Genomic DNA, 21,600 nt, shown 5'->3' with positions numbered 1-21,600 from the left:
AGTTCCTCATTATGACCTAGGAGGTTCTCCATGATCTGACCCCGTGACCATTCTGACCCCATCTGGCTTTAATCCAGTCTTGTTGGCCTTCATGTCAGGCACAGTCCTACCCCAGGGCCTTTGATCAGGAACTTGCTGTTCCTTGGGCCTGGAATACATTCCCTTCAGAGACTCACCTGGCTTGCCCCCTCAATTTCTTCATTCCTCCTCCTCCTCCTTTTCAGTCAGGCTGTCCCTGACCAACCTGTTAAGTTTAACCACCCCCACACGAGCTCTTATCCCCCTTTCCTGATTTATTTTTCTTTTTAGCTCTTATCACGAACACACCAAATATATTACTTTTAGATCTTGCTTTTTTTTTTTTTTCCTGTCCCACTAGAGTATACTCTCCTGTGGGCAGGGATTTTGTGGATTTTGTTCACCGGTGTTTCTCCAGTGTCTAGAAAGGTGACTGATAGCTGTCAGTGCTTAGTAAATATTTGTGGACTAAATGAATTAAAGTAACAGTGATAGATACCCTTTGGGAGATTTTGGAACTTGGTAACAAATTCCAAGAACCTTGCATTGAAGGGAATGACTATGATCTTCTGCTCCAACTTTCTGCTAATCTTTTTATACAACAAGCCTGGTACTCTGGGAATACAGACTTTACCTGTATTCTTAACAAGGGGTGCACCACCTCACCAGCTAGGCTGATGGGAAAAAAATGATCTATGGATTAGAAAGTGCAGCCTTTTATTGAACCAAAACCTTCTAAGTTATGGCCACTGGCTCACTGTCCCCTCAAGGAACACATTGATTTCCTGGTGTACACAGTCTATAATGGTCCCTCTGACCCTTCTTTCTATGGTTTAAATAATAACCCTAGTTTATTGGTTTCTGTTGTGATATGGGTTTGTCTCCTCACCATTCTTCTTGCCCTCCTCTGGACTCAGTGCCTCGCCTACACGAAGGTCCCCCAAACTGACCCCAGGAGTGAGCCTTACAGAGGACAATGACATGATCACTTTCCTTGGAACTATGACTCACTACTATGTCATAGAGACAGCAGTTGATGTGTGCTGATGGCCTCATGGGCTTGTGACAGGTTTTGCCTGGGCCGGCTGGAATATAGGCAGGGTAGCGTGGGCATCCGTGGGCATTGCGGTTATGACATGGGTGGCCGGACAAACCCTGGGCCAGTGAAATGAACAGTTGTGCCAGAGAATGAAAAAGGTTTGGGAGAGCTGTTTGGGAAGACCTGCAGGGTCACGAACGCTTGACCTGGGGTGTGGATGGACAGCAGCTAGTGGTCTGGGTTCAGAGCGGCTCTGCTCACGGCCCAGCATACCAGCAAGTTTCCCAGACACTCTGGGTGGTCATCTGACCACCACATTTCCCCATGATGCCGCTAGAAGGAGTGCCAAGGAGGACATGAAGTGGGATTTTTAGGGTTTGTCCAGAAAACCTGAAATCTAGTTCTTGGGCAGGCTGCTTAACTCTGCCTAGTTTCCTCATCTTTAAAATAATATCTACCTTAAAACAGTGGTCCCCAACCCCCAGGCCGCTGACCGGTACTGGTCCATGGGCCATTTGGTACTGGTCTGCAGAGAAAGAATAAATAACTTACATTATTTCCGTTTTATTTATATTTAAGTCCGAATGATGTTTTGTTTTTAAAAAATGACCAGATTCCCTCTGTTACATCCATCTAAGACTCTCTCTTGAAGCTTGTCTCGGTCACGTGATACATTTATCCATCCCACCCTAAAGACCGGTTCGTGAAAATATTTCCTGACATTAAACCGGTCCATGGCCCAAAAAAGGTTGGGGACCACTGCCTTAAAAGATTCTTGGACATAGCCAGAGAGTTAAAAAATACAAAAGTGCTTGTAAACTGTGAAGAGCTATAAAAGAGATAAGCATTTTGGTTATTATTATTATTTAACTAAAGTGTAAGGAGGGTACTAGAGCTGAAGCTATTCCTTGGCTCACACTCTGAAAGAGGATCAAGCCCTTCAGCAATTCAACCCCCAGATGGCCCCAGCCTCAGGGACTGACACCCGATGCCTGAGATTGGAGGGGACGCACCTGAAAATGGGGATGACGTGGCTGCTGGGGAAGACGCCGACGCGCCCGGTGACCAAGGAGGCGCCCCTGAGCCAGCCGTCCTGGTACTTGCCCAGGACCCTGACGCCTTCTCCCTTCTGCAGGTCCAGCTCATCGGGTCCGTGCGCCGAGTAGGAGTGCAGGGCTACAAACCTGGGGGGGACACAGGGAACCGGTGGAGCACAGAGGTGTACACCCCTGGGGGAGGGCAGGGAAGCAGCCAAGGGCGAAGGGAGGCAGGACCTTCAGCCCAGTGGTTAGCAGTAACAGCCCTTTAAAATGAAACCTCCATACGTAAGGCAGATGCGAGTGGCAGAACCTGGTGGAAACAGTGGAGGGGTTTGATTCCTGCCCTGTCCATCTCTCCCCCCGCCCCCCCACGGAGTGTTACACAGCAGCAAGTCACTAATTTAGATCACATCAGCATTTTGCCATGCGGAAACTGGCCTACAATAGAGAAAGTAGTTGGTGACCAGGGATTAGTGGCGGAGCCGGGTCTCAACCCCAGATGTGATGGCTCTACTGAGGATGCTTAGAGTACTACCCAAGAAAACAGTTGCAGCCAGCAAGGTGCAGGGAAAGGAGAGGTCAGCCTCTTGTTCCACTCTGTCTCCTGAGAGTAAGGACCTGTTTGTTCCCAGGAATGGCCCGAGGCACTGGCTTTAACAGAGTCAGGGAAGTGGGCTTCGGGAAGGGGGTGCACACAGCGGAATCGGCCACATGGTGCGGTGGATGGGAATGGGCTTAGTATGGCCAACAAGTCCTGGGGTTAGAGCAGTGACAGGCAGGTCACACTCAGGGGTTTCCAGTATACTACAGCCCTCAGGCTAGACCACAGGAAGTCCTTCTAGAGTCTCAGGGCTGTGAAACATTGGAAAGTGTTATCAAATGGGCTGGGGGTGGGTGGCGATGTGTCTCATCTGCAAGTTTTCTTTTCAGAAAATGCTACATTTATTTTTCATTGATTACCATATCAACAACTATTTCCAATCTAACGTTTTGAATCTAAAGGAAAACAATGGCAATTGCTTCCTAGACACTCTCCCAGCAATGTTTTGGTGTGTAACCTGCCAGTCTCTCTCTACTGTAAAATGAGTCAGGGTGATGCGCTTTGCTACTTTGTCCTTTTCAGCATTATTTCCATTGGCAGTTATCACGGGGTGGTTGGGAGCGGTGATGCTCCGTGGCAGAGGGACGGCAAAGATGACGCCCCTGTGTCAGGGCCAGGCGCGGTGGGCTGAGCTTTTTACTCACATGTTAGTTGAGAGGTGCTGCTGGGAGCCCGGCAGACTGACGATGGCAGTGGAATGTCCTGGGGAGGCCAGTGTGGGGTGGAACGTGCCGACCTGCACAGACAGGAAAGACAGCCACGCTGAACTGTGGACGCCACCGGCCAGGCCTGACGCAGCTGGAACCCAGGAGCCATGCCCAGCGCCACCCATTGGCGCCCCCCTGTGGTTTGTGGCTCTGGGAAGAACAGGGCAGGGACGGATTGGTTTATGTCCAGCGGCGGTGGGGAATGGCTTGCCAGGGCTGCGGTCCAAAGGACAGCTTGGATCGGGCAGATGGGTCAAATTCACAGTCAACAGGGCACCCCAGACTCCTGAATCTGCTCCCCGGCCCCTCCCCCACCTCCCCGTGCACTCACCTCCCGCTATGAAAACCTGCTCTTGCAGTACAATACAACGGCTAATAATGACTGAGAATTTAACACATGCCAGGCAGTTTGAAGTGCTTTGTTAGCAAATTTAATCTCTTATTAAAGGTACTGTTATCCCCATATTTGGATGAGAAACTGAAATAAAGGTCACCTAACTAGTATGAAACAAATGCAAAACCAGCTGGTCTAAGTACCCTCCTCTGCCCCCACCCCTCCACCAGCTTATCCAGGGACTCACGGAAGGTGAATCTCAATTCTTTCCCCTTTTCCGGGATGGAAGAGAGAGCAATAATGCGCTAAGCTCCTGGACACTGCCTACCGTCCTGAGACCTTGCCTGTTACCTAACTGACTACCTGGCTTATTTCCTTCCTGGAAGGGATCACAGATTGGGATTGTTTCCATACTTCCTGTTTATCCCCCTCAAGACTCTGAGTTCCATGAGCAGGGACTAGGTCTTGTCCATCACTGTATTTCTTATGTGCTCAATATATATCATAGTTGTAGCTTGAAGAATAGTTTTCCTACCCAGTACACCAAGGACTACTGACACCTCAACCGTCTCCACGCCACCAGAGTAAATACATTCCATCTGTCGTTAGTGACCACATATAGAGTGGTCACTATTTATGTGTGCCTTTTTAGGGCTCTGTTTCTGTGGGTATGACTACTGTTGTGGATCAGTGTTTGGGCAGGTATGACCATATTACTGAGAGCATGTGTCTCTGGCTCTCTGTGTAAGTGCGTATGTCTGTTCAGATCCCATGACTGCTGTATGTAGGTGTGTGATGGCATTGGTCTACTATGTGTCTGATTATGTTCATGCATGTGGGTCTCTGAATTGATATGCACGTGTGCTGTGTGTGTTTGTACGTCTGTGTGGTTGTCTGTATGATTGTAAATGTCTATCTTGATTCTGTGCATGTGTATGCACACTCTAGAGGTGTGTACAGGTATATATGGTTACAGTTTTGTGTGTGCGTGAGTTGATGGTTGTGTTGATGTATGTGTGGTTGTGTATGTATATGTGACATTATGAGAATCCAATTATAGGATCAGAAACCATTCCAGTCAGATAATAACAACTGTTGGCAAGAATGTAGAAAAACTAAAACCCTTACACAGTGCTGGTGGGACTGTAAAATGGTGTAGCCCCTTTTGAAAGCTCTGGAAGTCCCTCAAATGATTAAGTATAGAATTACCATATTACCCAGTAAGTCCACTCTCAGTACATACCCAAGAGAAATGAAAACAGAAATTTGTACACAAATGTTATGACAGCATTATTCGTAATAGCCACTATGTGGCAATAACCCAGATGCCCATTAACTGATGAATGGATATACAAAATGTATATCCATACAATGAAACATTATTCAGCCATAAAAATGAAGTACTGATACATGTTAGAATGTGAGTAAACCTTGAAACCATCATGCTAAAAGAAGTCAGATGCAAAAAGACTGCATGATTCCATGTCTATGAAATGTCCAGAATAGGCAAGTTTATAGAGCTAGAGAGTAGATCAAAGGTTTCTAGGGGATAAAGACATGGGTAGATATAGGGTGATAGTTAAAGGATATTATAGTTAAAGGGTCCAGGGTTTCTCCTTGTGGTAATGAAATGTAAAATTGTGGTAGTAACAGTTGTAGCTGTTTGTGGATATATCCTATACCACCGACTTGTATGCCTTGAATGGGTTGTATGGTATGTGAATTATATCTTAATAAAACTCTTAGAAAAAAGCACGCCATGGTCACACATCTGAGGCTCTCTAACACTGCATTAGATGTTCCAAGCTTCCCAGTCAAATATTGTCACACCAGTTCCCTCAAACAAAGAGGAAAAGGAACAGGTTTCGGGCTCAGCAGCTCCTTTCCTGTGACTGGGCGGGACACCCCTGGCAGGCTTGGGAGCTGTGCCAATGGAGAGCCCTGTTATGCGAACAACTAATCTCATGTTTGTAGAGACTGTTAAACTTCTGATCAAGCAGCATGAACTTCACTTAATACCCATGACTTTCCAATGTTATGTCTGAGTGAAAAGCCTTTCCATCCATAAACACTATCTTTAGGGAGGAGGATGATGCCAGGATGCACAGCCACCCTCCATTACACCCGGCTCTCTCTCTCTTTCCTTCTCTGGACCTTCCTCTGGGGAAGGCTCCTTCCCCTTGTTCTGAATCTGGCCAGGAGTGCAGTTGGTGGGTTTGTGATGCAATTCTTTCTAATACAGGACAGGAAGGGAAGTCAGAGTCTCAAGTTTTAGAGGTGTCTGGGAGGAAAAGGGCGAACACAAGGGGAGAAGGAGGCAAAGGAAGAAGAGAGAGCAGGGAAGTAGTGGGTGACTCAGAGTGGGGGAGTCAGGAAATGATACAGAGGCACAATGGGAGAAAGGGATCCAGAGGGTTGAGGGAGGAGGAAAGGAGAAGTGGAGATTAAAAAAAGACTGGAGGCCCTGGCCGGTTGGCTCGGTGGTAGAGCGTCGGCCTGGCGTGCAGAAGTCCCGGGTTCAATTCCCGACCAGGGCACACAGGAGAAGCACCCATCTGCTTCTCCACCCCTCCCCCTCTCCTTCCTCTCTGTCTCTCTCTTCCCCTCCCACAGCTGAGGCTCCATTGAAGCAAAGATGGCCCAGGCGCTGGGGATGGCTCCTTGGCCTCTGCCCCAGGCACTAGAGTGGCTCTGGTCGTGGCAGAGCGACGCCCCGGAGGGGCAGAGCATCGCCCCCTGGTGGGCGTGCCGGGTGGATCCCGGTCGGGCGCAGGCGGGAGTCTGTCTGATTGTCTCTCCTCGTTTCTAGCTTCAGAAAAATACAAAAAAAAAAAAAAAAAAAAAAAAAAAAAAGACTGGAAAAACTCTTACAACCCATTCAGAAGAAGAGAAATAACCCAGTAAGAAATGGGCAAAAAGAAGACATATTGAATAGCTAATAGTGCATAAAAAGATTCTCAACGTCAGCAATTATAAAAAAAATGCAACTTAAAACCACCATGAGATACCCAAGACCCAAGAGAATGGCTAAAATGATAAAGACTGACCATACCACATGCTGGCGAGAATGTAGATCAACTAGAATTAATACACTGCTGGTGGGAATATAAAATGGTACCCCCACACTGGAAAACAAGTTGGCCATATTTTTTGGGTGTGTGTGTGTGTATTTTTCCAACATTAGAAGTGGGGAGACAGTCAGACAGACTCCCACCTGCTCCTGACTGGGATCCACCCAGCATGCCCACCAGGGGGCGATGCTCTGCCTATTTGGGGCACCGCTCCATTGCAGCCGGAGCCATTCTAGCACCTGAGGTGGAGGCTAGAGGAACTCAGGAACAGAGGGAGGCATCCTCAGTTCCTGGGCCAACTTTGCTCCAATGGAGCCTTGGCTGCGGGAGGGGAAGAGAGAGACAGAGAGGAAGGAGAAGGGGAAGGGTGGAGAAGCAGACGGGTGCTTCTTCTGTGTGCCCTGGCCAGGAATTGAACCCAGGACTTCCATACGCTGGGCCGATGCTCTACCACTGAGCCAACTGGCCAGGGCTGGCCATATTTTTAAATAAAGTTACATATCCATTCACCACGCTACTCAGCAATCCTACTCACAAGTATTTAAGAGAAATGAAAACATCACCCTACAAGGACCTATACCTGAATGTTCATAGCGGCTCTAAACCTGGGAACAACCCAAGTGCCAATCAACTGGTGAATGAATAAACAAATTGTGGTATAACGATGGTGGCATACGTCCCAGCAATACATACAATGATATACATGAATCTTAGCATCATCCCAAGTAAGAGAAGCAGGACCCATGAGACTACATGTCCTCTGATGTCATTTATATGACATTCCTAAAAAAAGGGCAAAACTAGAGTGACAGAAAACAGGAAGGGTTGCCAAGAGCCAGGGGTGGGGAGAAAGGATTGCAGAGAGGAGCAAGGAAACTTTCTGGGCTGATGAAAATGTGCCTGCCCTATCTTGGTTTTGGCAGTCATTACCAAAATCACTTGTATACATTTGCCAAAGGTCACTGGTTGAACTTTACGTAACTAGCTCAATAAAACAATTAAAATAGGGATATATTATCTATTTGGCAGGAAGTGTCCAAGTGGCCCTTGCTTGACCAAACCCAAGGTCTGGAGTGGTCAGCAAAGAGTATAGGGACGGCTCAGCTTAAGAGTAGGCTGGCAAGTGACCCCCATGTCAGGGGGTCACCTGAACAGGAGGAAAGCTACGGATCAGAGAAAGGCTCAGGGAGGCAAAGACAAACAACAGATGGATGCATGATGGAGTGAAAGGAAGAGAGAGGAAGGTAGATAAAGGCAGAGAAGAAAGACACTGGCAGGGGGGGAGGAAGACAGAACGAGGCAGGAGTGATGACCCTACTCGGTAAATGAAGGCAATCATATTGATGGCTGACTTCTGAGGAGGCAAGTCTGCTCCTGCTGCTGGGATTGGAGATGGAGGCCCAGCCCTGCTGAGTGCAGGAGCCTCGTGCTGGTGCCCGGGGTCCACTGTGACCTCAGGTCCCCGTGCCACAGAGGCTTGAGGCTGGATGTGGGAGCCTGTGGCAACTTGGTACTTCCTGGCACAGGGTATGGGGACCCGAGCAGGATTAGAGTGGGTGTGCCTTTGAGGGTGGGTATTTCTGCTCCGCTCTAAAAACATTTTTCTTCCCTTTTGAAGGAAGTGACTCATGTAAAAGAAGTCTTTATCAGGAACAGAAGAATCCACAGCTGTGTGGCCCCTGGGTGTTTTCAGGTCATGAGGTATTAAAGGAGGGAGGAAGGTGGCACGGAGCCTGGCACAGGGTTGACCCAGCGTCCTGCTGCCCCTGTGCCTTTCCCAGCAGCTACACGGGTGTAGGGAATGGGCTCCCTTTCGGGCTCAGGAGAGGAGGTCCAGCTTCGTGCTCGGGCCTGGGGCTCTAGCATTTACCAGGATGTGTGATCTTGGGCAAGTGATGGAATTCTGAGGTCCTCCATTTCCTTACCTGGACAATGGGGCAGCAGTGGTATCGCTCCCCTAGAGTTATCAGGATTCAGTAGCACAACCCCTGTAAATCGGTTAGCACATTGGAAGTGCTCAATAAATACGACCTATTCGGGTCTGCAAAGAGGTTAGCTGCTGCATACAGTGTGGGGCTGGGGTGGATGGAGTTCCTCCATGTAACAGTCCTGCAAGGTCTTGGACCGAGAGCAGGACCCAAGAGTGTGGTGGGTGATGGGAACAAGCAACCCTACTCCCCCTCGCTTCTGGAGGAAATGTCCCCAGCTTTTCCATACGTGGGTTTGCTGTCCCCCTCACTCCTCTGGCCCCTACTGTGAAGTACAGCTATTTCCTCCAGGGCTCATGCCTTGGCGGGCATGGGGGTGACCGTCTTCCTCAGTAGAGTGTGATCTACTCGGAGGAGCCCATTGTGGTCCTGCCTGTCAGTATTCCTAGGAGCTAATGAGGGCCTGGAACCTACACAGGGTTCCTTCAGGGCTCAGAAAAGAGTTGCATTTCAGAGACAGAAAATGAGGCATTATTTGGTAGTTTCTGTACTTACCACTGTGGATAATCTAAAAGCTCCTTCCTCTCTATAGATTGAGAGACATAAGAGCCACAGACAGGATATGCAGTGTGTGGATCTTATTTGGTCCTAAGCACTGGGGTTAATGCAATGAACAAAATATGCAAGGCTCCTTTCCCATGTAGAGCTCACCATGTATACCAGGGAAAGCAATTAAACCCATAGTTACATAAGCACAGGGCATTTTGGGGTGGGGGAAGTGCAAGGAACTCGGTGCCACCGTGCCTGGAGAGGGTCATCTTGAATGTCAAGAGGAATTTCACTCTCACAGCTATGGTTCTGAAGCTAACTTATTGTACACAGGCCTCACTGTCCTTATCCTCATATATACAGATGAGGAAACTGAGATAAAAAGATTACATGATTTTAGCCTGACCAGAAGTGGTGCAGTAGATAGAATGTTGATCTGGGACGCCGAGGACCCAGGTTTGAAACATTAAGGTCACTGGCTTGAACATAGGCTCATCTGGCTTGAGTTCAGGCTCACCAGCTTGAGTGTGGGGTTGCCAGCTTGAGTGTGGGATCATAGACACAATCCCATGGTCGCTGGCTTGAGCCCAAAGGTCACTGGCTTGAAGCCCAAGGGCGCTGGCTTGAGCCCAAGGGCGCTGGCTTGAGCAAGGGGTCACTGGCTGGAGGCCCCCCAGTTGAGATATATATGAGAAGCAATCATTGAACAATTAAAAATGCTGAAACTATGAATTGATGCTTCTCATGTCTCTCCCTTTCTGTCTGTCTCTCTTGCTTAAAAAAAAGATTACATGATTTTCTGGAGATAGCCAGAAATTGGGTGGTCAAGTGGATATCAGAAACAAAGACTCAGGAGACCAGGTAAACACTTACCATTTCCGGACCTCAGTATGGCTGAGAGGTATATGTATGAGGCCTGTTTGTACATCCCAGAAAAACAAAACATCCAGCCAAATTCAAGGTTCTGTTTTTAGGCTCCTGGATATATTTTATGTTCATGATGGCCACTGTCCCTATCAAGTGTCCCTTGTAATGTGCAATAAACAGATTTAGTGGCAAGTGGAATGTCAATTTTACATTGGCATCCAAATAAGTGCATATAACTTTATGAATCATTTAAAGAAGAATATAACGAACACCTGTAGAAAAATGGAAATTGAATGTTGTACTTAGGGCTCCTCTGCATATTCCTCTATAATCGGATCTCCGCAATAACTACAATGCTGAGATTTGTGTTAATCATTCCAATGCTCTTCAATGTGATTTTTACCCTCTTGGAATACATCTCTAAATGATGTTGTTTGGGTTTGCTCGTTTTAAACACAGTATGAATGGATCCACATCCATTGAGTATTCTTCTGTGACTTGCATCTTTTGCCCAACACTTAAGTTGTGTGTATTTGTGGCTAATTTTCACTGCTGTCTCATATTTCATTATATGCATATGCTGTAATTTCACAATTCTACCACTTATGTGTCATTTGGGCAATTTTCGGTTTGGGACTGTTATGAATTATGTTGCTATGAACATTCTTGGATATGTCCCCTGTGCACACACGTACAAGACTTTTTTCTAGGGTATACACCTACAAGGGGAATTGATGGGCCATAGAGTATCAGCCTGCTCGGTTTTATTAGGTAATTACAAACTTTCACCCAGTGAGGCTGTAACAATTTACACTTCCACAAGTAGTGAATAACAATTACAGTTACCCCAGAATCTTACCAGCATCTGGTATTGCCCAGCTTTCTCATACCTTTGGTAGATGAGAAATGGTATCTCATTGTGGTTTCAAATGAATCTGAGTAGAAAGAAGCTTGAGTTTCTTTTCAAATGTTTATGGGCTATTCTTGTTTATATTTTTTTAAATTAAATTTACTGGGGTGACATTGGTTAATAAAATTATATAGGTTTCAGGTATACAATTCTACACTATATCATCTGTATATTGTATTGTGTGCCTACAACCCAAAGTCAAATCTTCTGTCACTATATATTTGACCTCCTGGGTTTTTTTTTTTTTACAAGAGATACAGAGAGAGAGAGAGAGAGAGAGAGAGAGAGAGAGAGAGAGAGAGAAGCAGACAGACAGAAAGGGAGAGAGATGAGATGAGAAGCATCAATTATTCGTTGCAGCTCCTTAGTTATTCATTGATTGCTTTCTCATATGTGCCTTGACCAGGGGGCTACAGCAGAGCCAGTGACCCCTTACTCAAGCCAGCAACCTTGGGCTCAAGCCAGCAACCTCGGGCTTCAAGGCAGTGACCTGCAGGCTCAAGCTGGTAAGCCTGCACTCAAGCTGGCAACCTCGGGTTTTGAACCTGGGTCCTCTGCATCCCAGGCCAAAACTCTATTCCCTGCACCACTGCCTGGTCAGGCTGACCTCCTGTTTCTTATATGAAATGCCTATTCATGCCCTTTGTCTATTTTCCCCTCCTACTTGGTTATCTATCATTTTCTTGTTAAGTTATAGAGTTCTAATATTTTGGATATAAATTATTTGTAACTTGTCTTTTAACTCTGTGGTATCTTTTGATTAACTGAAGTTCTTTTTAATAGTAACTTTATAAGATATTCCCTTATGGGAATCTTAAACACAATTAAAAAAAATCTTGAACATGATCTTTTTTTAAACCTCAGGGTCATAAAGATGTACTTCTATATTGTCTTCTAAAAACTTAGTAGTTTTGTCTTTCACATTTAAGTGTTCAATTCACCTGGGATTGATTTTTGACAAGGGAGGAATCCAATTTCATCTTTTTTTCCACATGGATACCCAAGTAGCCCAGAACCATAGTTCATTCTTCCTCCTGATCTGCAAAGCCCACTCTGTCATAAATCAAGTCTCCATATTGTGTCTATTTCTGGGTTCTTCAGGAAGTGCTGTTGGTTTAATAGAATCCTTATGCTAAATCCATGCCCTCTTAAGACTATAGCTTTATAAACAAAATCTGACATCTGATATGGAAGATCCTACTCCTCAACCCAACCAAATTTCATCATCTTCTTTAGAAGCATTTTGGGGGCTCTGGCCAGTTGGCTCAGTGGTAGAGTGTCAGCCTGGTGTGTGAATATCCCAGGTTCCATTCCCAGTCAGGGCACACAGGAGAAGCACCCAGCTTCTTCTCCTCCCCTCCCCCTCTTGCCTCTCTCTCTTCTCCCCTCCTGCAGCCATGGCGTGATTGGAGCAAGTTGGCCCTGGGTGCTGAGGGTGGCTCCCTGGCCTCTGCCTTTGGGGTTGCAGGGAGGAGCTCAGTTGCTGAGCAATGCCCCTTATGGACACCATTGCCCCCTAGTGGGCTTGTCGGGTGGTTCCCGGTTGGGGTTCATGCTGGATGGAGTCTATCTATATCTGTTTTGCCTCCTCTCACTGAATAAAAAAAAAGTATTTTGGCTGTTGGCTTTTTATTTTTTCCTTTAAAATTTAAATCACTTTTATAGTTACAAACAAATGACCCATTGGGATTCAAATTTATAGGTATATCTGGGGAGAATCAATATCTTTAAGATATTAAGTCTTCCAATCCAAGAACATGGCATAATTCTTCATTTATTTTAGGTCTGCTTTAATGTCTTTTAATAAGGTTTTGTAAATTTTCTCCATAAAAGACTTAAATGTTTTTTGTTGAATTTATTCTCAGGGACTTAAAGAATTTAGTAGCTGTTGTAAATGGCATTATAATTTTTTCTCTACTTGTTTTCTTTTTAGAATACAGAAATACAATTCCCTTTCTTGTATTGATTTGTATCCAGTAACCATGCTAAGCTCATACATATTCCTAATACATTTGTTCTAGTTCTTTTGAGTTCCTTATATAGATAATAATATAATCTGCAAATAATGATAGCTATGTTTCTTCCTTTCAAACACTTAACCTTTTATTTCTCTTGCCTACTTTATTGTACTGGCCAGGCATTCCGGGAGGGACAGTGTTGAGCAGAAACACAATAGGCATTCTGATTTTTTTTCATAATCTTAAAGGGAATGACTTCAACATTTCATCATTAAGCATGATGTTTGCTATTGATTTTATATAGATTTCATTTATTGTGTCAAGCCAGTTCCCTTTTATTTCTAGTTTGCTAAGGTTTTATTTTTATATTTATTTATTTATTAGAAGACTTTATTCCTTTTAAAGAAAGGGGGGGAGAGAGAGAGAAAGAGAGAGAGAGAGAGAGAGAGAGAGAGAGAGAGAGAGAGAAGGTGGGGAGAGGCAGGAAGCATCAACTCCCATATGTGCCTTGACCAGACAAGCCCAGGGCCTCAAACCAGTGACCTCAGCAGTCCAGGTTGACGCTTTATCCACTGAGCCACCACAGGTCAGGCTAGTTTGCTAAGGTTTTTAAAATATATATAATGAATGAATATATAATTTTATAATTTTTCTCTATCTGTTGAAAAGATCACTTAGTTTTTCTCCTTTAATCTGTTAATATAATAAATTATGCCAATTAATATTAAACCAACCTTTCAATCTTGGAGGGGAAACCCCAACTTAATCATGATGTATTTTATTTTCATATGTCCCTGGGTTTGGTTTGGTAATAGACACTGAGAGTTTCTGCATCTATGTTTATGAGTGGAGTAGAACTAAAACTTTCCTTCTTTATGTTGTTTTTCTGTTTTTGATATGAATAATATCTTAGCCTCAAGAATACATTGGGGAGTGTTTTCTCTTCCATTCTTTGGAAGAGTTTGTAAAAAGTGAAAGTATTCCCTCCTTGAAAGTGTGAAAAAGTCACCTGTATAACCTGGGGTTTTCTTTGTGGGAAGATCTTCAATTATGGATTTAATTGTTTTATGGTATAATACTATTCAGAGGGGTTATGAAGACTTATTTACCAGATACCAAATATTTCCTCATAAATTCTGTTTACTGAAGATCATTTCCTGATTGATTTATTTTTCTGCTGGCCTTTGTTGAGGGGAAAGGTGGTGGATCTGCATAGAGGCTTGAAAAGCCCCAGCTGGTATGGACCCCCATGCGGGCAGTTCAAGTCCTCTGATAACTCCCTGGGGGCACTCACTGGCTAGGTGGATTTCTATAACTTCTGGGAACATTCTATAGCCATTGTTAAGGGAATGGACTTGTGGGGCCATCTGAACTAGGTTTGAGTTTTGGCACTGTCACCTACTGGCTGTGTGAGAGCCACACTTAAGTCCTCTGAGCCTTAGTTTTCTCATCTATTAAAGGGGACAATAATAGTAGCTACCTCATGGGAGTCATGTGAGAATTCAATGAGGACATGCATGTAAAGTACTTTGCGTGATGTATGGTGTGCATTAAGTACCCAATGAACAGTTACCATCATCGCTACCAAGAGCTGGGAGACAGACAAGGTGGATGCGTGAGGAGAGGCCGGCGACAGAACTTTCTCAGGGGACTGATTTAAGAAGGAAAGATGCATTCTCTAGGACATAAGAGCCAGCCACAATAGTCCAGAATCCCCTTGGGTAAGACCCAGTGATGGGTGATTGACCCTATGTGAGGGAACACACAAGGTTCATCCGGCTTAGGTGAGGTTTAGTAGGTTTTTGTCTGAGGACCTGTCAGTTTCTAGAGGTCTACAGGTCTCCCTTTGGGAGAGATAGCTGGAGAAGCCAACTGAAGTAGGACTACAAGGGAAACAAATTAAAAAGAAAAATCCCTTCTGAAGACTCTAGTGAGCCCAGAAATCATTTAACAATGTCAAGTTTACTTGGCCCCTTCAGAAGTTAACTTCTTGACATGTTTGTTGCCACTTTTATAGATTTCATAGATATAAGCAGTAGGGTGGGCTTTGGCTCTGCGCAGAAGTTTGGCATTTGCATGGTCACACATGATGCTCGGAAGGCCACTAGTCAAAACAAATGTCACCACACCCAGTGTCACTCTACCCCATCACAGGCCAGATAAAATGGCTGTCTCTCATGTAATAGCCACGGGACATAGACTCATTGTGTTCACCATATGAATCTTCAAAAACCTGACCTCTGCCTGACCAGGTGGTGGCGCAGTGGATAGAGCATTGGACTGGGATGCAGAGGACACAGGTTCGAAACCCCAAGATCTCTGGCTTGAGCACAGGCTCATCTGGTTTAAGCAAGGCTCACCAGCTTGAGCCCAAGATTACTGGCTCAAGCAAGGGGTCACTCAGTCTGCTGTAGCTCCCTGGTTAAGGCACATATGAGAAAGCAATCAATGAACAGCTAAGGTGCTGCAACGAAGAATTGATTCTTCTTATCTCTCTCTCTATTCCTGTCTGTCTGTCCCTATCGGTCCCCTCTCTCTGTCTCTGTCACAAAAAACAAAACAAAAAAACCTGACCTCCCCTTGGCTTTAGAGCCCTAGAATGAGACAGCTGGAAGGGACCTTAACGATAGTTCAGTTTAATCCTCTGAGCTTCAAGAAGGGGAAATGGTGTGCTAAAGGTCAAGTGGGATCTAGTGGCTGAGGCAGATTCCTCTACCATTGGCAGGAGGAATCATATCTTGGTTGCTAGCTGACGTGGTTGATTTATGTACTTGACTTGTTTTCCAGAGTATATTTCACTCATTTTCAACAAATATTTACCAAGATTTCCTCATGCCTGGCTCTGTCCTCATGGAGCTTATAGTCTAGTGAAGGGGCAGGCAAAACTACAGTCACACACAAAGCAAAAAGCAAGGAAACAGACTCATCAGATATGTGCTATACAAGGAAGCAGAGAATAACCGGAGAGGCCTGCTATAGATACGGGGTTTTTGATTCTGGCTAGAATGACCTTGGCCATGAGCGTCCCTTGTGCCTGGATAGTATGCCTTTGTGGCTCACTCAGCTTTAGAAATAGGTCCTTTTTACCTGCAATGCATGGAAAGGATGGGGCTGAGGACACATCAGCAGAAGGCTCAGTTTTTCCACATATGGGAGGCCACAGTCTCGGAGGCACGGCTGCCTGGCTTCAAGCCCAGGGGTGCAGGTGCTTTTGTCCTTCTGACAGAAGCCCCAGATGCAAAGGCACTAAAGCATGGGCACGCCCTGAGCGAGGGAGGGTAGGGATTAAGCTCAAAATCCCCATGGCTGGCAGGGCATGAGCAAGCAAGGCAAAACGATGAGCTTAGTAGAGCTTGGCAGTGACAACCTTGATCCCTTTTATGTGACATTGGTAGAGACCCCCTCACCTGCATTTATTTGCTTACTCATCCTATAAATCACATACGTATGTATTTCTTTATTGCTCACTCTTATAAGAACTCCCTCACTCATACTCATTTATATCTTCTCTCTTTCATCAAGTCATCCAATCACGTATTAATTCATACATTATGCAGTCTCCTGTTTGTGTTTACTCTGACGCATGTGTGTTGGTACATTCACCCATTCAACTAGCCTTTACTAAGCATTTCTCCACTACAGGATCATTTGCAGTTAACCCTGGAGGGGCCAGGGAGCACCAGCTATTCTATCCTTAAAGGGTCAGACAGTAAATATTTGTAGGGACTCTAAATCTTTATTGAATGAACGGATGGCGGGCATGGTAGGCGCACCACGTTTGCAAACAGGCCCAGGAAGGCAGTGCACTTTCCCTAATCATTGCTGGCTCAGGACACATCCAAAGCCATAGGGAGAGGCTCAAGAGCTCAGTTGGGCAATCTGAGCTGAGCCCAACGAGTGGGAAGGATTTGTCCGCATTTCTGACTCTGCTGTCTGTGTCCTCGGAGTTGCCGCAATCTCGGAGGCCGTGAGAAAACACACCTTCCCTAGCCGAAGTGTCTGGAAACAGACAGCCTGGTGTTTGCGATGTTCTTCGCATATGCAAGCAGGTTTTATTATGCATCTCATTGTGCAATTTTCCACCAGGGCTTCATTGTTTTTGGAGTGGGAAGAGAAGGAAGAGGATGGACAGTGTATCTTTCCCAAAGCCTGAGCTTTGATATATACATACAAGCAACATTCTTTTCCGATGGAAAAAAATATAGTTCCTTCCTTAAAAACTTCCCTTTCCTTTTCTTTTTGTAGAACATGGTTACTCACCCAAAATAACATTCCTGAAGCATTAACAAGGAGCTGTGTTAGGGGCCCATATCTTGCTTTTCCATGGGAACAATCTCTTAAGAACATGCCCCTTTTGTGCCCTCTGTTGAAACCCTCACAGAGAAACCCTGAGGAGAAGACCTGACCTTCAGCTCACACCCTACACAGCATACAGCACCGTAGTGTCTTTGCTGAATAAACCCACTGGGTCGTGGATCATGGGCCTGGACATAGATGGCAAACACATAGCAGAAGTGCCTCCATTTCCCACGGCCTGGCCAATGACAGACACTGCTAATTAATCCCATTGTTCTTTCCACTGACCCTGGGTGTCACCCCAGAACAGCTCCTAAATTCTCATGGTGAACAATAAAGTCAGCGTGTGCAAAGCCCCATTTCTGCCACTTAGCTAGAGATGGAACATGAGTTTGGAAGAGAGTCAGACCTAGGTTTTGACCCAAACCCTGAAATGCGCTTGCTGAGTAGCATTGAGCCAGTTACTTAGCCCCTCTGAGTCTCAGTTCCTCCATCTAACGTGAAATAATGACATCTGTTCACATACCCGCAGAGGCAGGATGTATGTAAGACCCAGGCACTGGGTTTGGCACCTGCTACCCATGCCATAAAATGAGCTCCTCTTCCTTCAGACTGAGCATAGTGGAAAGTAGACCTGTTCCGACAACCCACTCAATATGCAAATATTGTATTTTCAACGTCTCCAGCCGGGGGCACACCATCTCTCTGTGCATATTTCTAGTGACAGCATTGGCAAGTCTACCTGCCCCACCTTTGCAAAGTTCCAGGTGTCTCCAAAGCCCTTATATCCTTGGCATGTATTTGGAAAGAAGGGCCAGCTGTGACTCTTTGGAAGGGGCGACCGTCTCACCGGGTCTTATGTTAGCTGCCATGAATTCTGCATTTCTTTGTGTCAGGCCCTGCGCCGTGTCCTGCAGATCAGTGGTTCCCAACTGGGAGGCCATTGGACATTGGACAATATCCAAAGACATTTTTTTTGTTACCACACAGAGTGGTGGGTGCTACTGACACTAAGTGGGCGGAGGCCAGGGAGGCTGTGAATTACCCCAGAATGCACAGGGCAGTCCCAACATCAAAGGATTATCTGGCCCCAAATGTCCACAGTGCTGGGGTTGAGAAAGCCTTCTGTGTATGGAGCGCTCCTTCAGTCCCCTTACAGCTCTCTGTGAAAGATGCTATTGTCCCATTTTAAGATGAGGAACCTGAGGCCTTGCAAGGTTGAGGCCCCGGGCCACGTTCCCTGTGCTGTTAAGGAATGTTTGTGCCCCTGTTTTTCTCTCTACGACTGTCCCTGTCCCCCACGACCCTCCTTGTCTCCACCGCTGCCCTGTACACACTGCTTCTCTCCTTCTCTTGCTCCCTTATTTTGCTTCTCTGGGTTTTCTTTCTTGCTGAATTCTACGGGAGAGAGAATGTGTGTGTGTGTGTGTGTGTGTGTGTGTGTGTGTGTGTGTGTGTGTGTGTGTGTGTGTGTGTTGCGGGCAGCCCACCTTACAGGGGCCCCAGTGATCCCTGCTCCTGGCTCCCAGAGCTGTAGGGTCTGTGCTAAAACGTCTGAGGTTCAGGCTGGGCTGCTCCCTCCTTCACCCGGGCAGGGCTGGGTCTCCAGGGCAGCTCACCTGCCAGGATTAATTGGGCAAAAGGATGATGTAAAGCTTAACCTCCTGTTGGAGAACTGCTGAATCAAGGAAGCAAGCTGAGCAGCAGGATTAATTACTGAATCTGCTTCGGTCACCAGAAACCAGAAAGGCTCTCCCCAGAGGACCCCAGGGAGCCTGGGCAGGCCTGGCGCCAGAGTGCGCCAGAGTGCCGGACTTCTGGGGTGACTTTGGAGTAAAGGGGACTGGGCTGCTGCAGCTGAGGACAGGTGCTGCAGGGCCTCCTCTCACCTTTTGTCACCTGGCTAAGTTCTGTCATCCTTCCCTACTTCTGCAATTGTCACTGCATACCAACAAAGCAGAGGGACTTTGGATGCCTCTGCCTTCTCTGGCAGGCTCCAACAGGTCGTCCTTCTGCTGTGTGTGGCTGGTGAATGTCATTCTCAGAAAGGCCTGTTTGCACAGGCCAGCCCTGGGGTGGTGGGGATAGGAGACAGTTATAGCTCCTTGACTTGACCCAACATTAATAATAGAGTGAACAGTTATTGAGCAATTTACCATGGCCAGACACTGGTCATTATCTCATGGACATGCATTGCCTTGTTTTATCTTCACAGCAATCTTGTGAAATCAAAAAAAAAATCACCATCATCAGCTCTATTTTACAGATGGAAACACAGAGGCCCCGTGAGATTGTGTAACTCGCCCAATGTTATATCTCTCAGTAAGAGGCAGACAGAGAGTTTCATCCCAGAGCTGGCCGACCCCAAAGCTCATAATTTCTGACTATACTCCCTGTGCTGAGAAGCTCTTTGCCTCAGAGAACTCTACCTGACACCAGCTTTGCAGGAGACAGAAAGGAAACAGGTCTCTGGTGTGAGGTGTGTGTGAGCAGAAGGCATTGTGACATCGGCTGGCATTAACTAATAGCTCCTCCTGGTGTTATCTGTCTTCAGAGTTGTGCTGTTAACTAAGTAATCAACAGGATATGCAGCCAGGTCAGTTTTGTCATTCCACCTAGAAAGCACAGTGCCTCGCCCAGGGCCATGCAGTTAATGGGTGGGAGATGGGTCGGATTCTCTTACTTTTAACTGATGACTTGATGGAAACTGAGGTGGTGATGGCTCTTGACTTATAATAATGGCTACTGCAACTTGGGCTATGCAGTCAAGGATGAGGCATGAAATGACATAGGGACTTTCAGTTCTATCTTAAAGACAATTTATTTATTTATTGGAGCAGGCATAAGACCTCGAATATGTTATGGAAATATCATTTCCTACCAGTTCTCTTCCATATAAAATGAGTCGCGGTCACCTTCTTATCTGTTAGTATTTGTGAAAAACGCGCCTTAGGGATTGTGATAGGAAGGGTCGTCTAGATTGTGGACAATGCGTGGCTCCTGCCCTAAGTCAGGAAGTCCCTGCAATGACACTAATGACACGTACTCCAAAGCCTCTGCTTGGAGGAAAAGAGGGACTAGCAATGACTGGAGCTCACCGCGTTATGGCTAATCCTTGCAAAGGCCCTTCAATGAAGGATCTACCCATTTTGCAGATAAAGATACCGAGGCTCAATGGGTACTTAGTTCAATGCCAATTATTAGGCAGCAAAACCATGACAAGAAGTTTGCCTGTCTCAAAGCCTTTTTATTTACCCCAGGCTGTTTTTCTCTACAGAGAAAAGTAGAAAGTAAACCAAAGGCAAACAAGAAGAGCTCCCACAGGCTGCTTCAGCATGCTTAGAACTTAGTTTCTAACAATCCGTGTGATGGGAGAGATCTCCCCTTGCACCTCCTGAAATTCTTGATGTTATGATTTATGCCCCTTTTCTCTTCTGAACACAGCAACACAAAACCACTATAGAAACCCAAATTTGGAAAAATAAAGCCATTGCCCGTCCCTACATCAACCCTGCAGCCTTCTCTTCTCCAGGCTGAACAAACAGAGGCCTTCTCCTCCCGGTCGCACCGCGGTGTGGGAACCGGACCTCAGGAGGGGCGGCAGAAGGAACCCATGGCTGGGGGGGGGCAGGACACCGAGGTCAGCCCGGGGGCAGTGATAAGGATATAAACAAGGAGACTGGCACAGACGGGCGGGGAAAGATCAGCCCAGCTGGCAGTGGCCAGTGGAAAAAGGGGCAGCAGTGCGTGCCAGGCAAGAAGGTGGTGAGAAAAGAGGCCTGTCTGTGAGCTTGGGGAATTCCCAGGAGCCAGCAAGAGGGGAAAGAGGGTGAAACAGAGAGAGAGAGAGATGGATGGAGAGAGAGTGTGGTGGGTGAGGCATGAACTTTGCTTTCCCCAGTATATGCTGAGGGCCTAGGATGTGCAGTTTTTTGAGATCATTATGAGATAATTTAGGTGAAACTCACAGGCTAGCATCTTACACATCATCAGCTCTTAGGAAGCACTCAATCTTATAGAAGACTGGCAGGAGGAATGATAGATTTGGGATGTCACCGTTTTCAATCCCAAATGAAATCTGTTCGTGAATAATACCTCAGATCATTATGTGAAATGCTGATGGGGGACCTTATAATGGATAGAGAAGGCTGACAACAATCTGAAACAATTTTCATGCAAAATGAGAGGCATTCTTTTACCTTTAAAAGATGGCATTTGGACCCCTGGCTCATGACATATGCAAAAATTAACTCCAACTGTATCATGCAACTAAATATAAGTG

The 21,600-nt window shown here is 46.1% G+C and overlaps 1 protein-coding gene across 1 annotated transcript in view; it reads right to left on the bottom strand.

Moving 5' to 3' along the window:
- SH3RF2 (SH3 domain containing ring finger 2) overlaps positions 1–21,600 on the bottom strand; it is a 121,979-nt gene that overhangs the window by 30,731 nt on the left and 69,648 nt on the right. Inside the window, exons 6-7 of the mRNA XM_066341697.1 lie at positions 3,343–3,434; positions 2,071–2,241 (exon numbers count right to left, since the gene is read on the bottom strand). Of these exons, the coding sequence (XP_066197794.1) occupies positions 2,071–2,241; positions 3,343–3,434 (263 nt within the window). The remainder of the gene's footprint in view (positions 1–2,070; positions 2,242–3,342; positions 3,435–21,600) is intronic.

Source organism: Saccopteryx leptura, chromosome 6 (assembly GCF_036850995.1).
Source record: "Saccopteryx leptura isolate mSacLep1 chromosome 6, mSacLep1_pri_phased_curated, whole genome shotgun sequence".
NCBI lineage: Eukaryota > Metazoa > Chordata > Mammalia > Chiroptera > Emballonuridae > Saccopteryx > Saccopteryx leptura.
The sequence above is the reverse complement of the archived record's forward strand: the minus strand, read 5'-3'. Positions and strand labels throughout refer to the sequence as shown.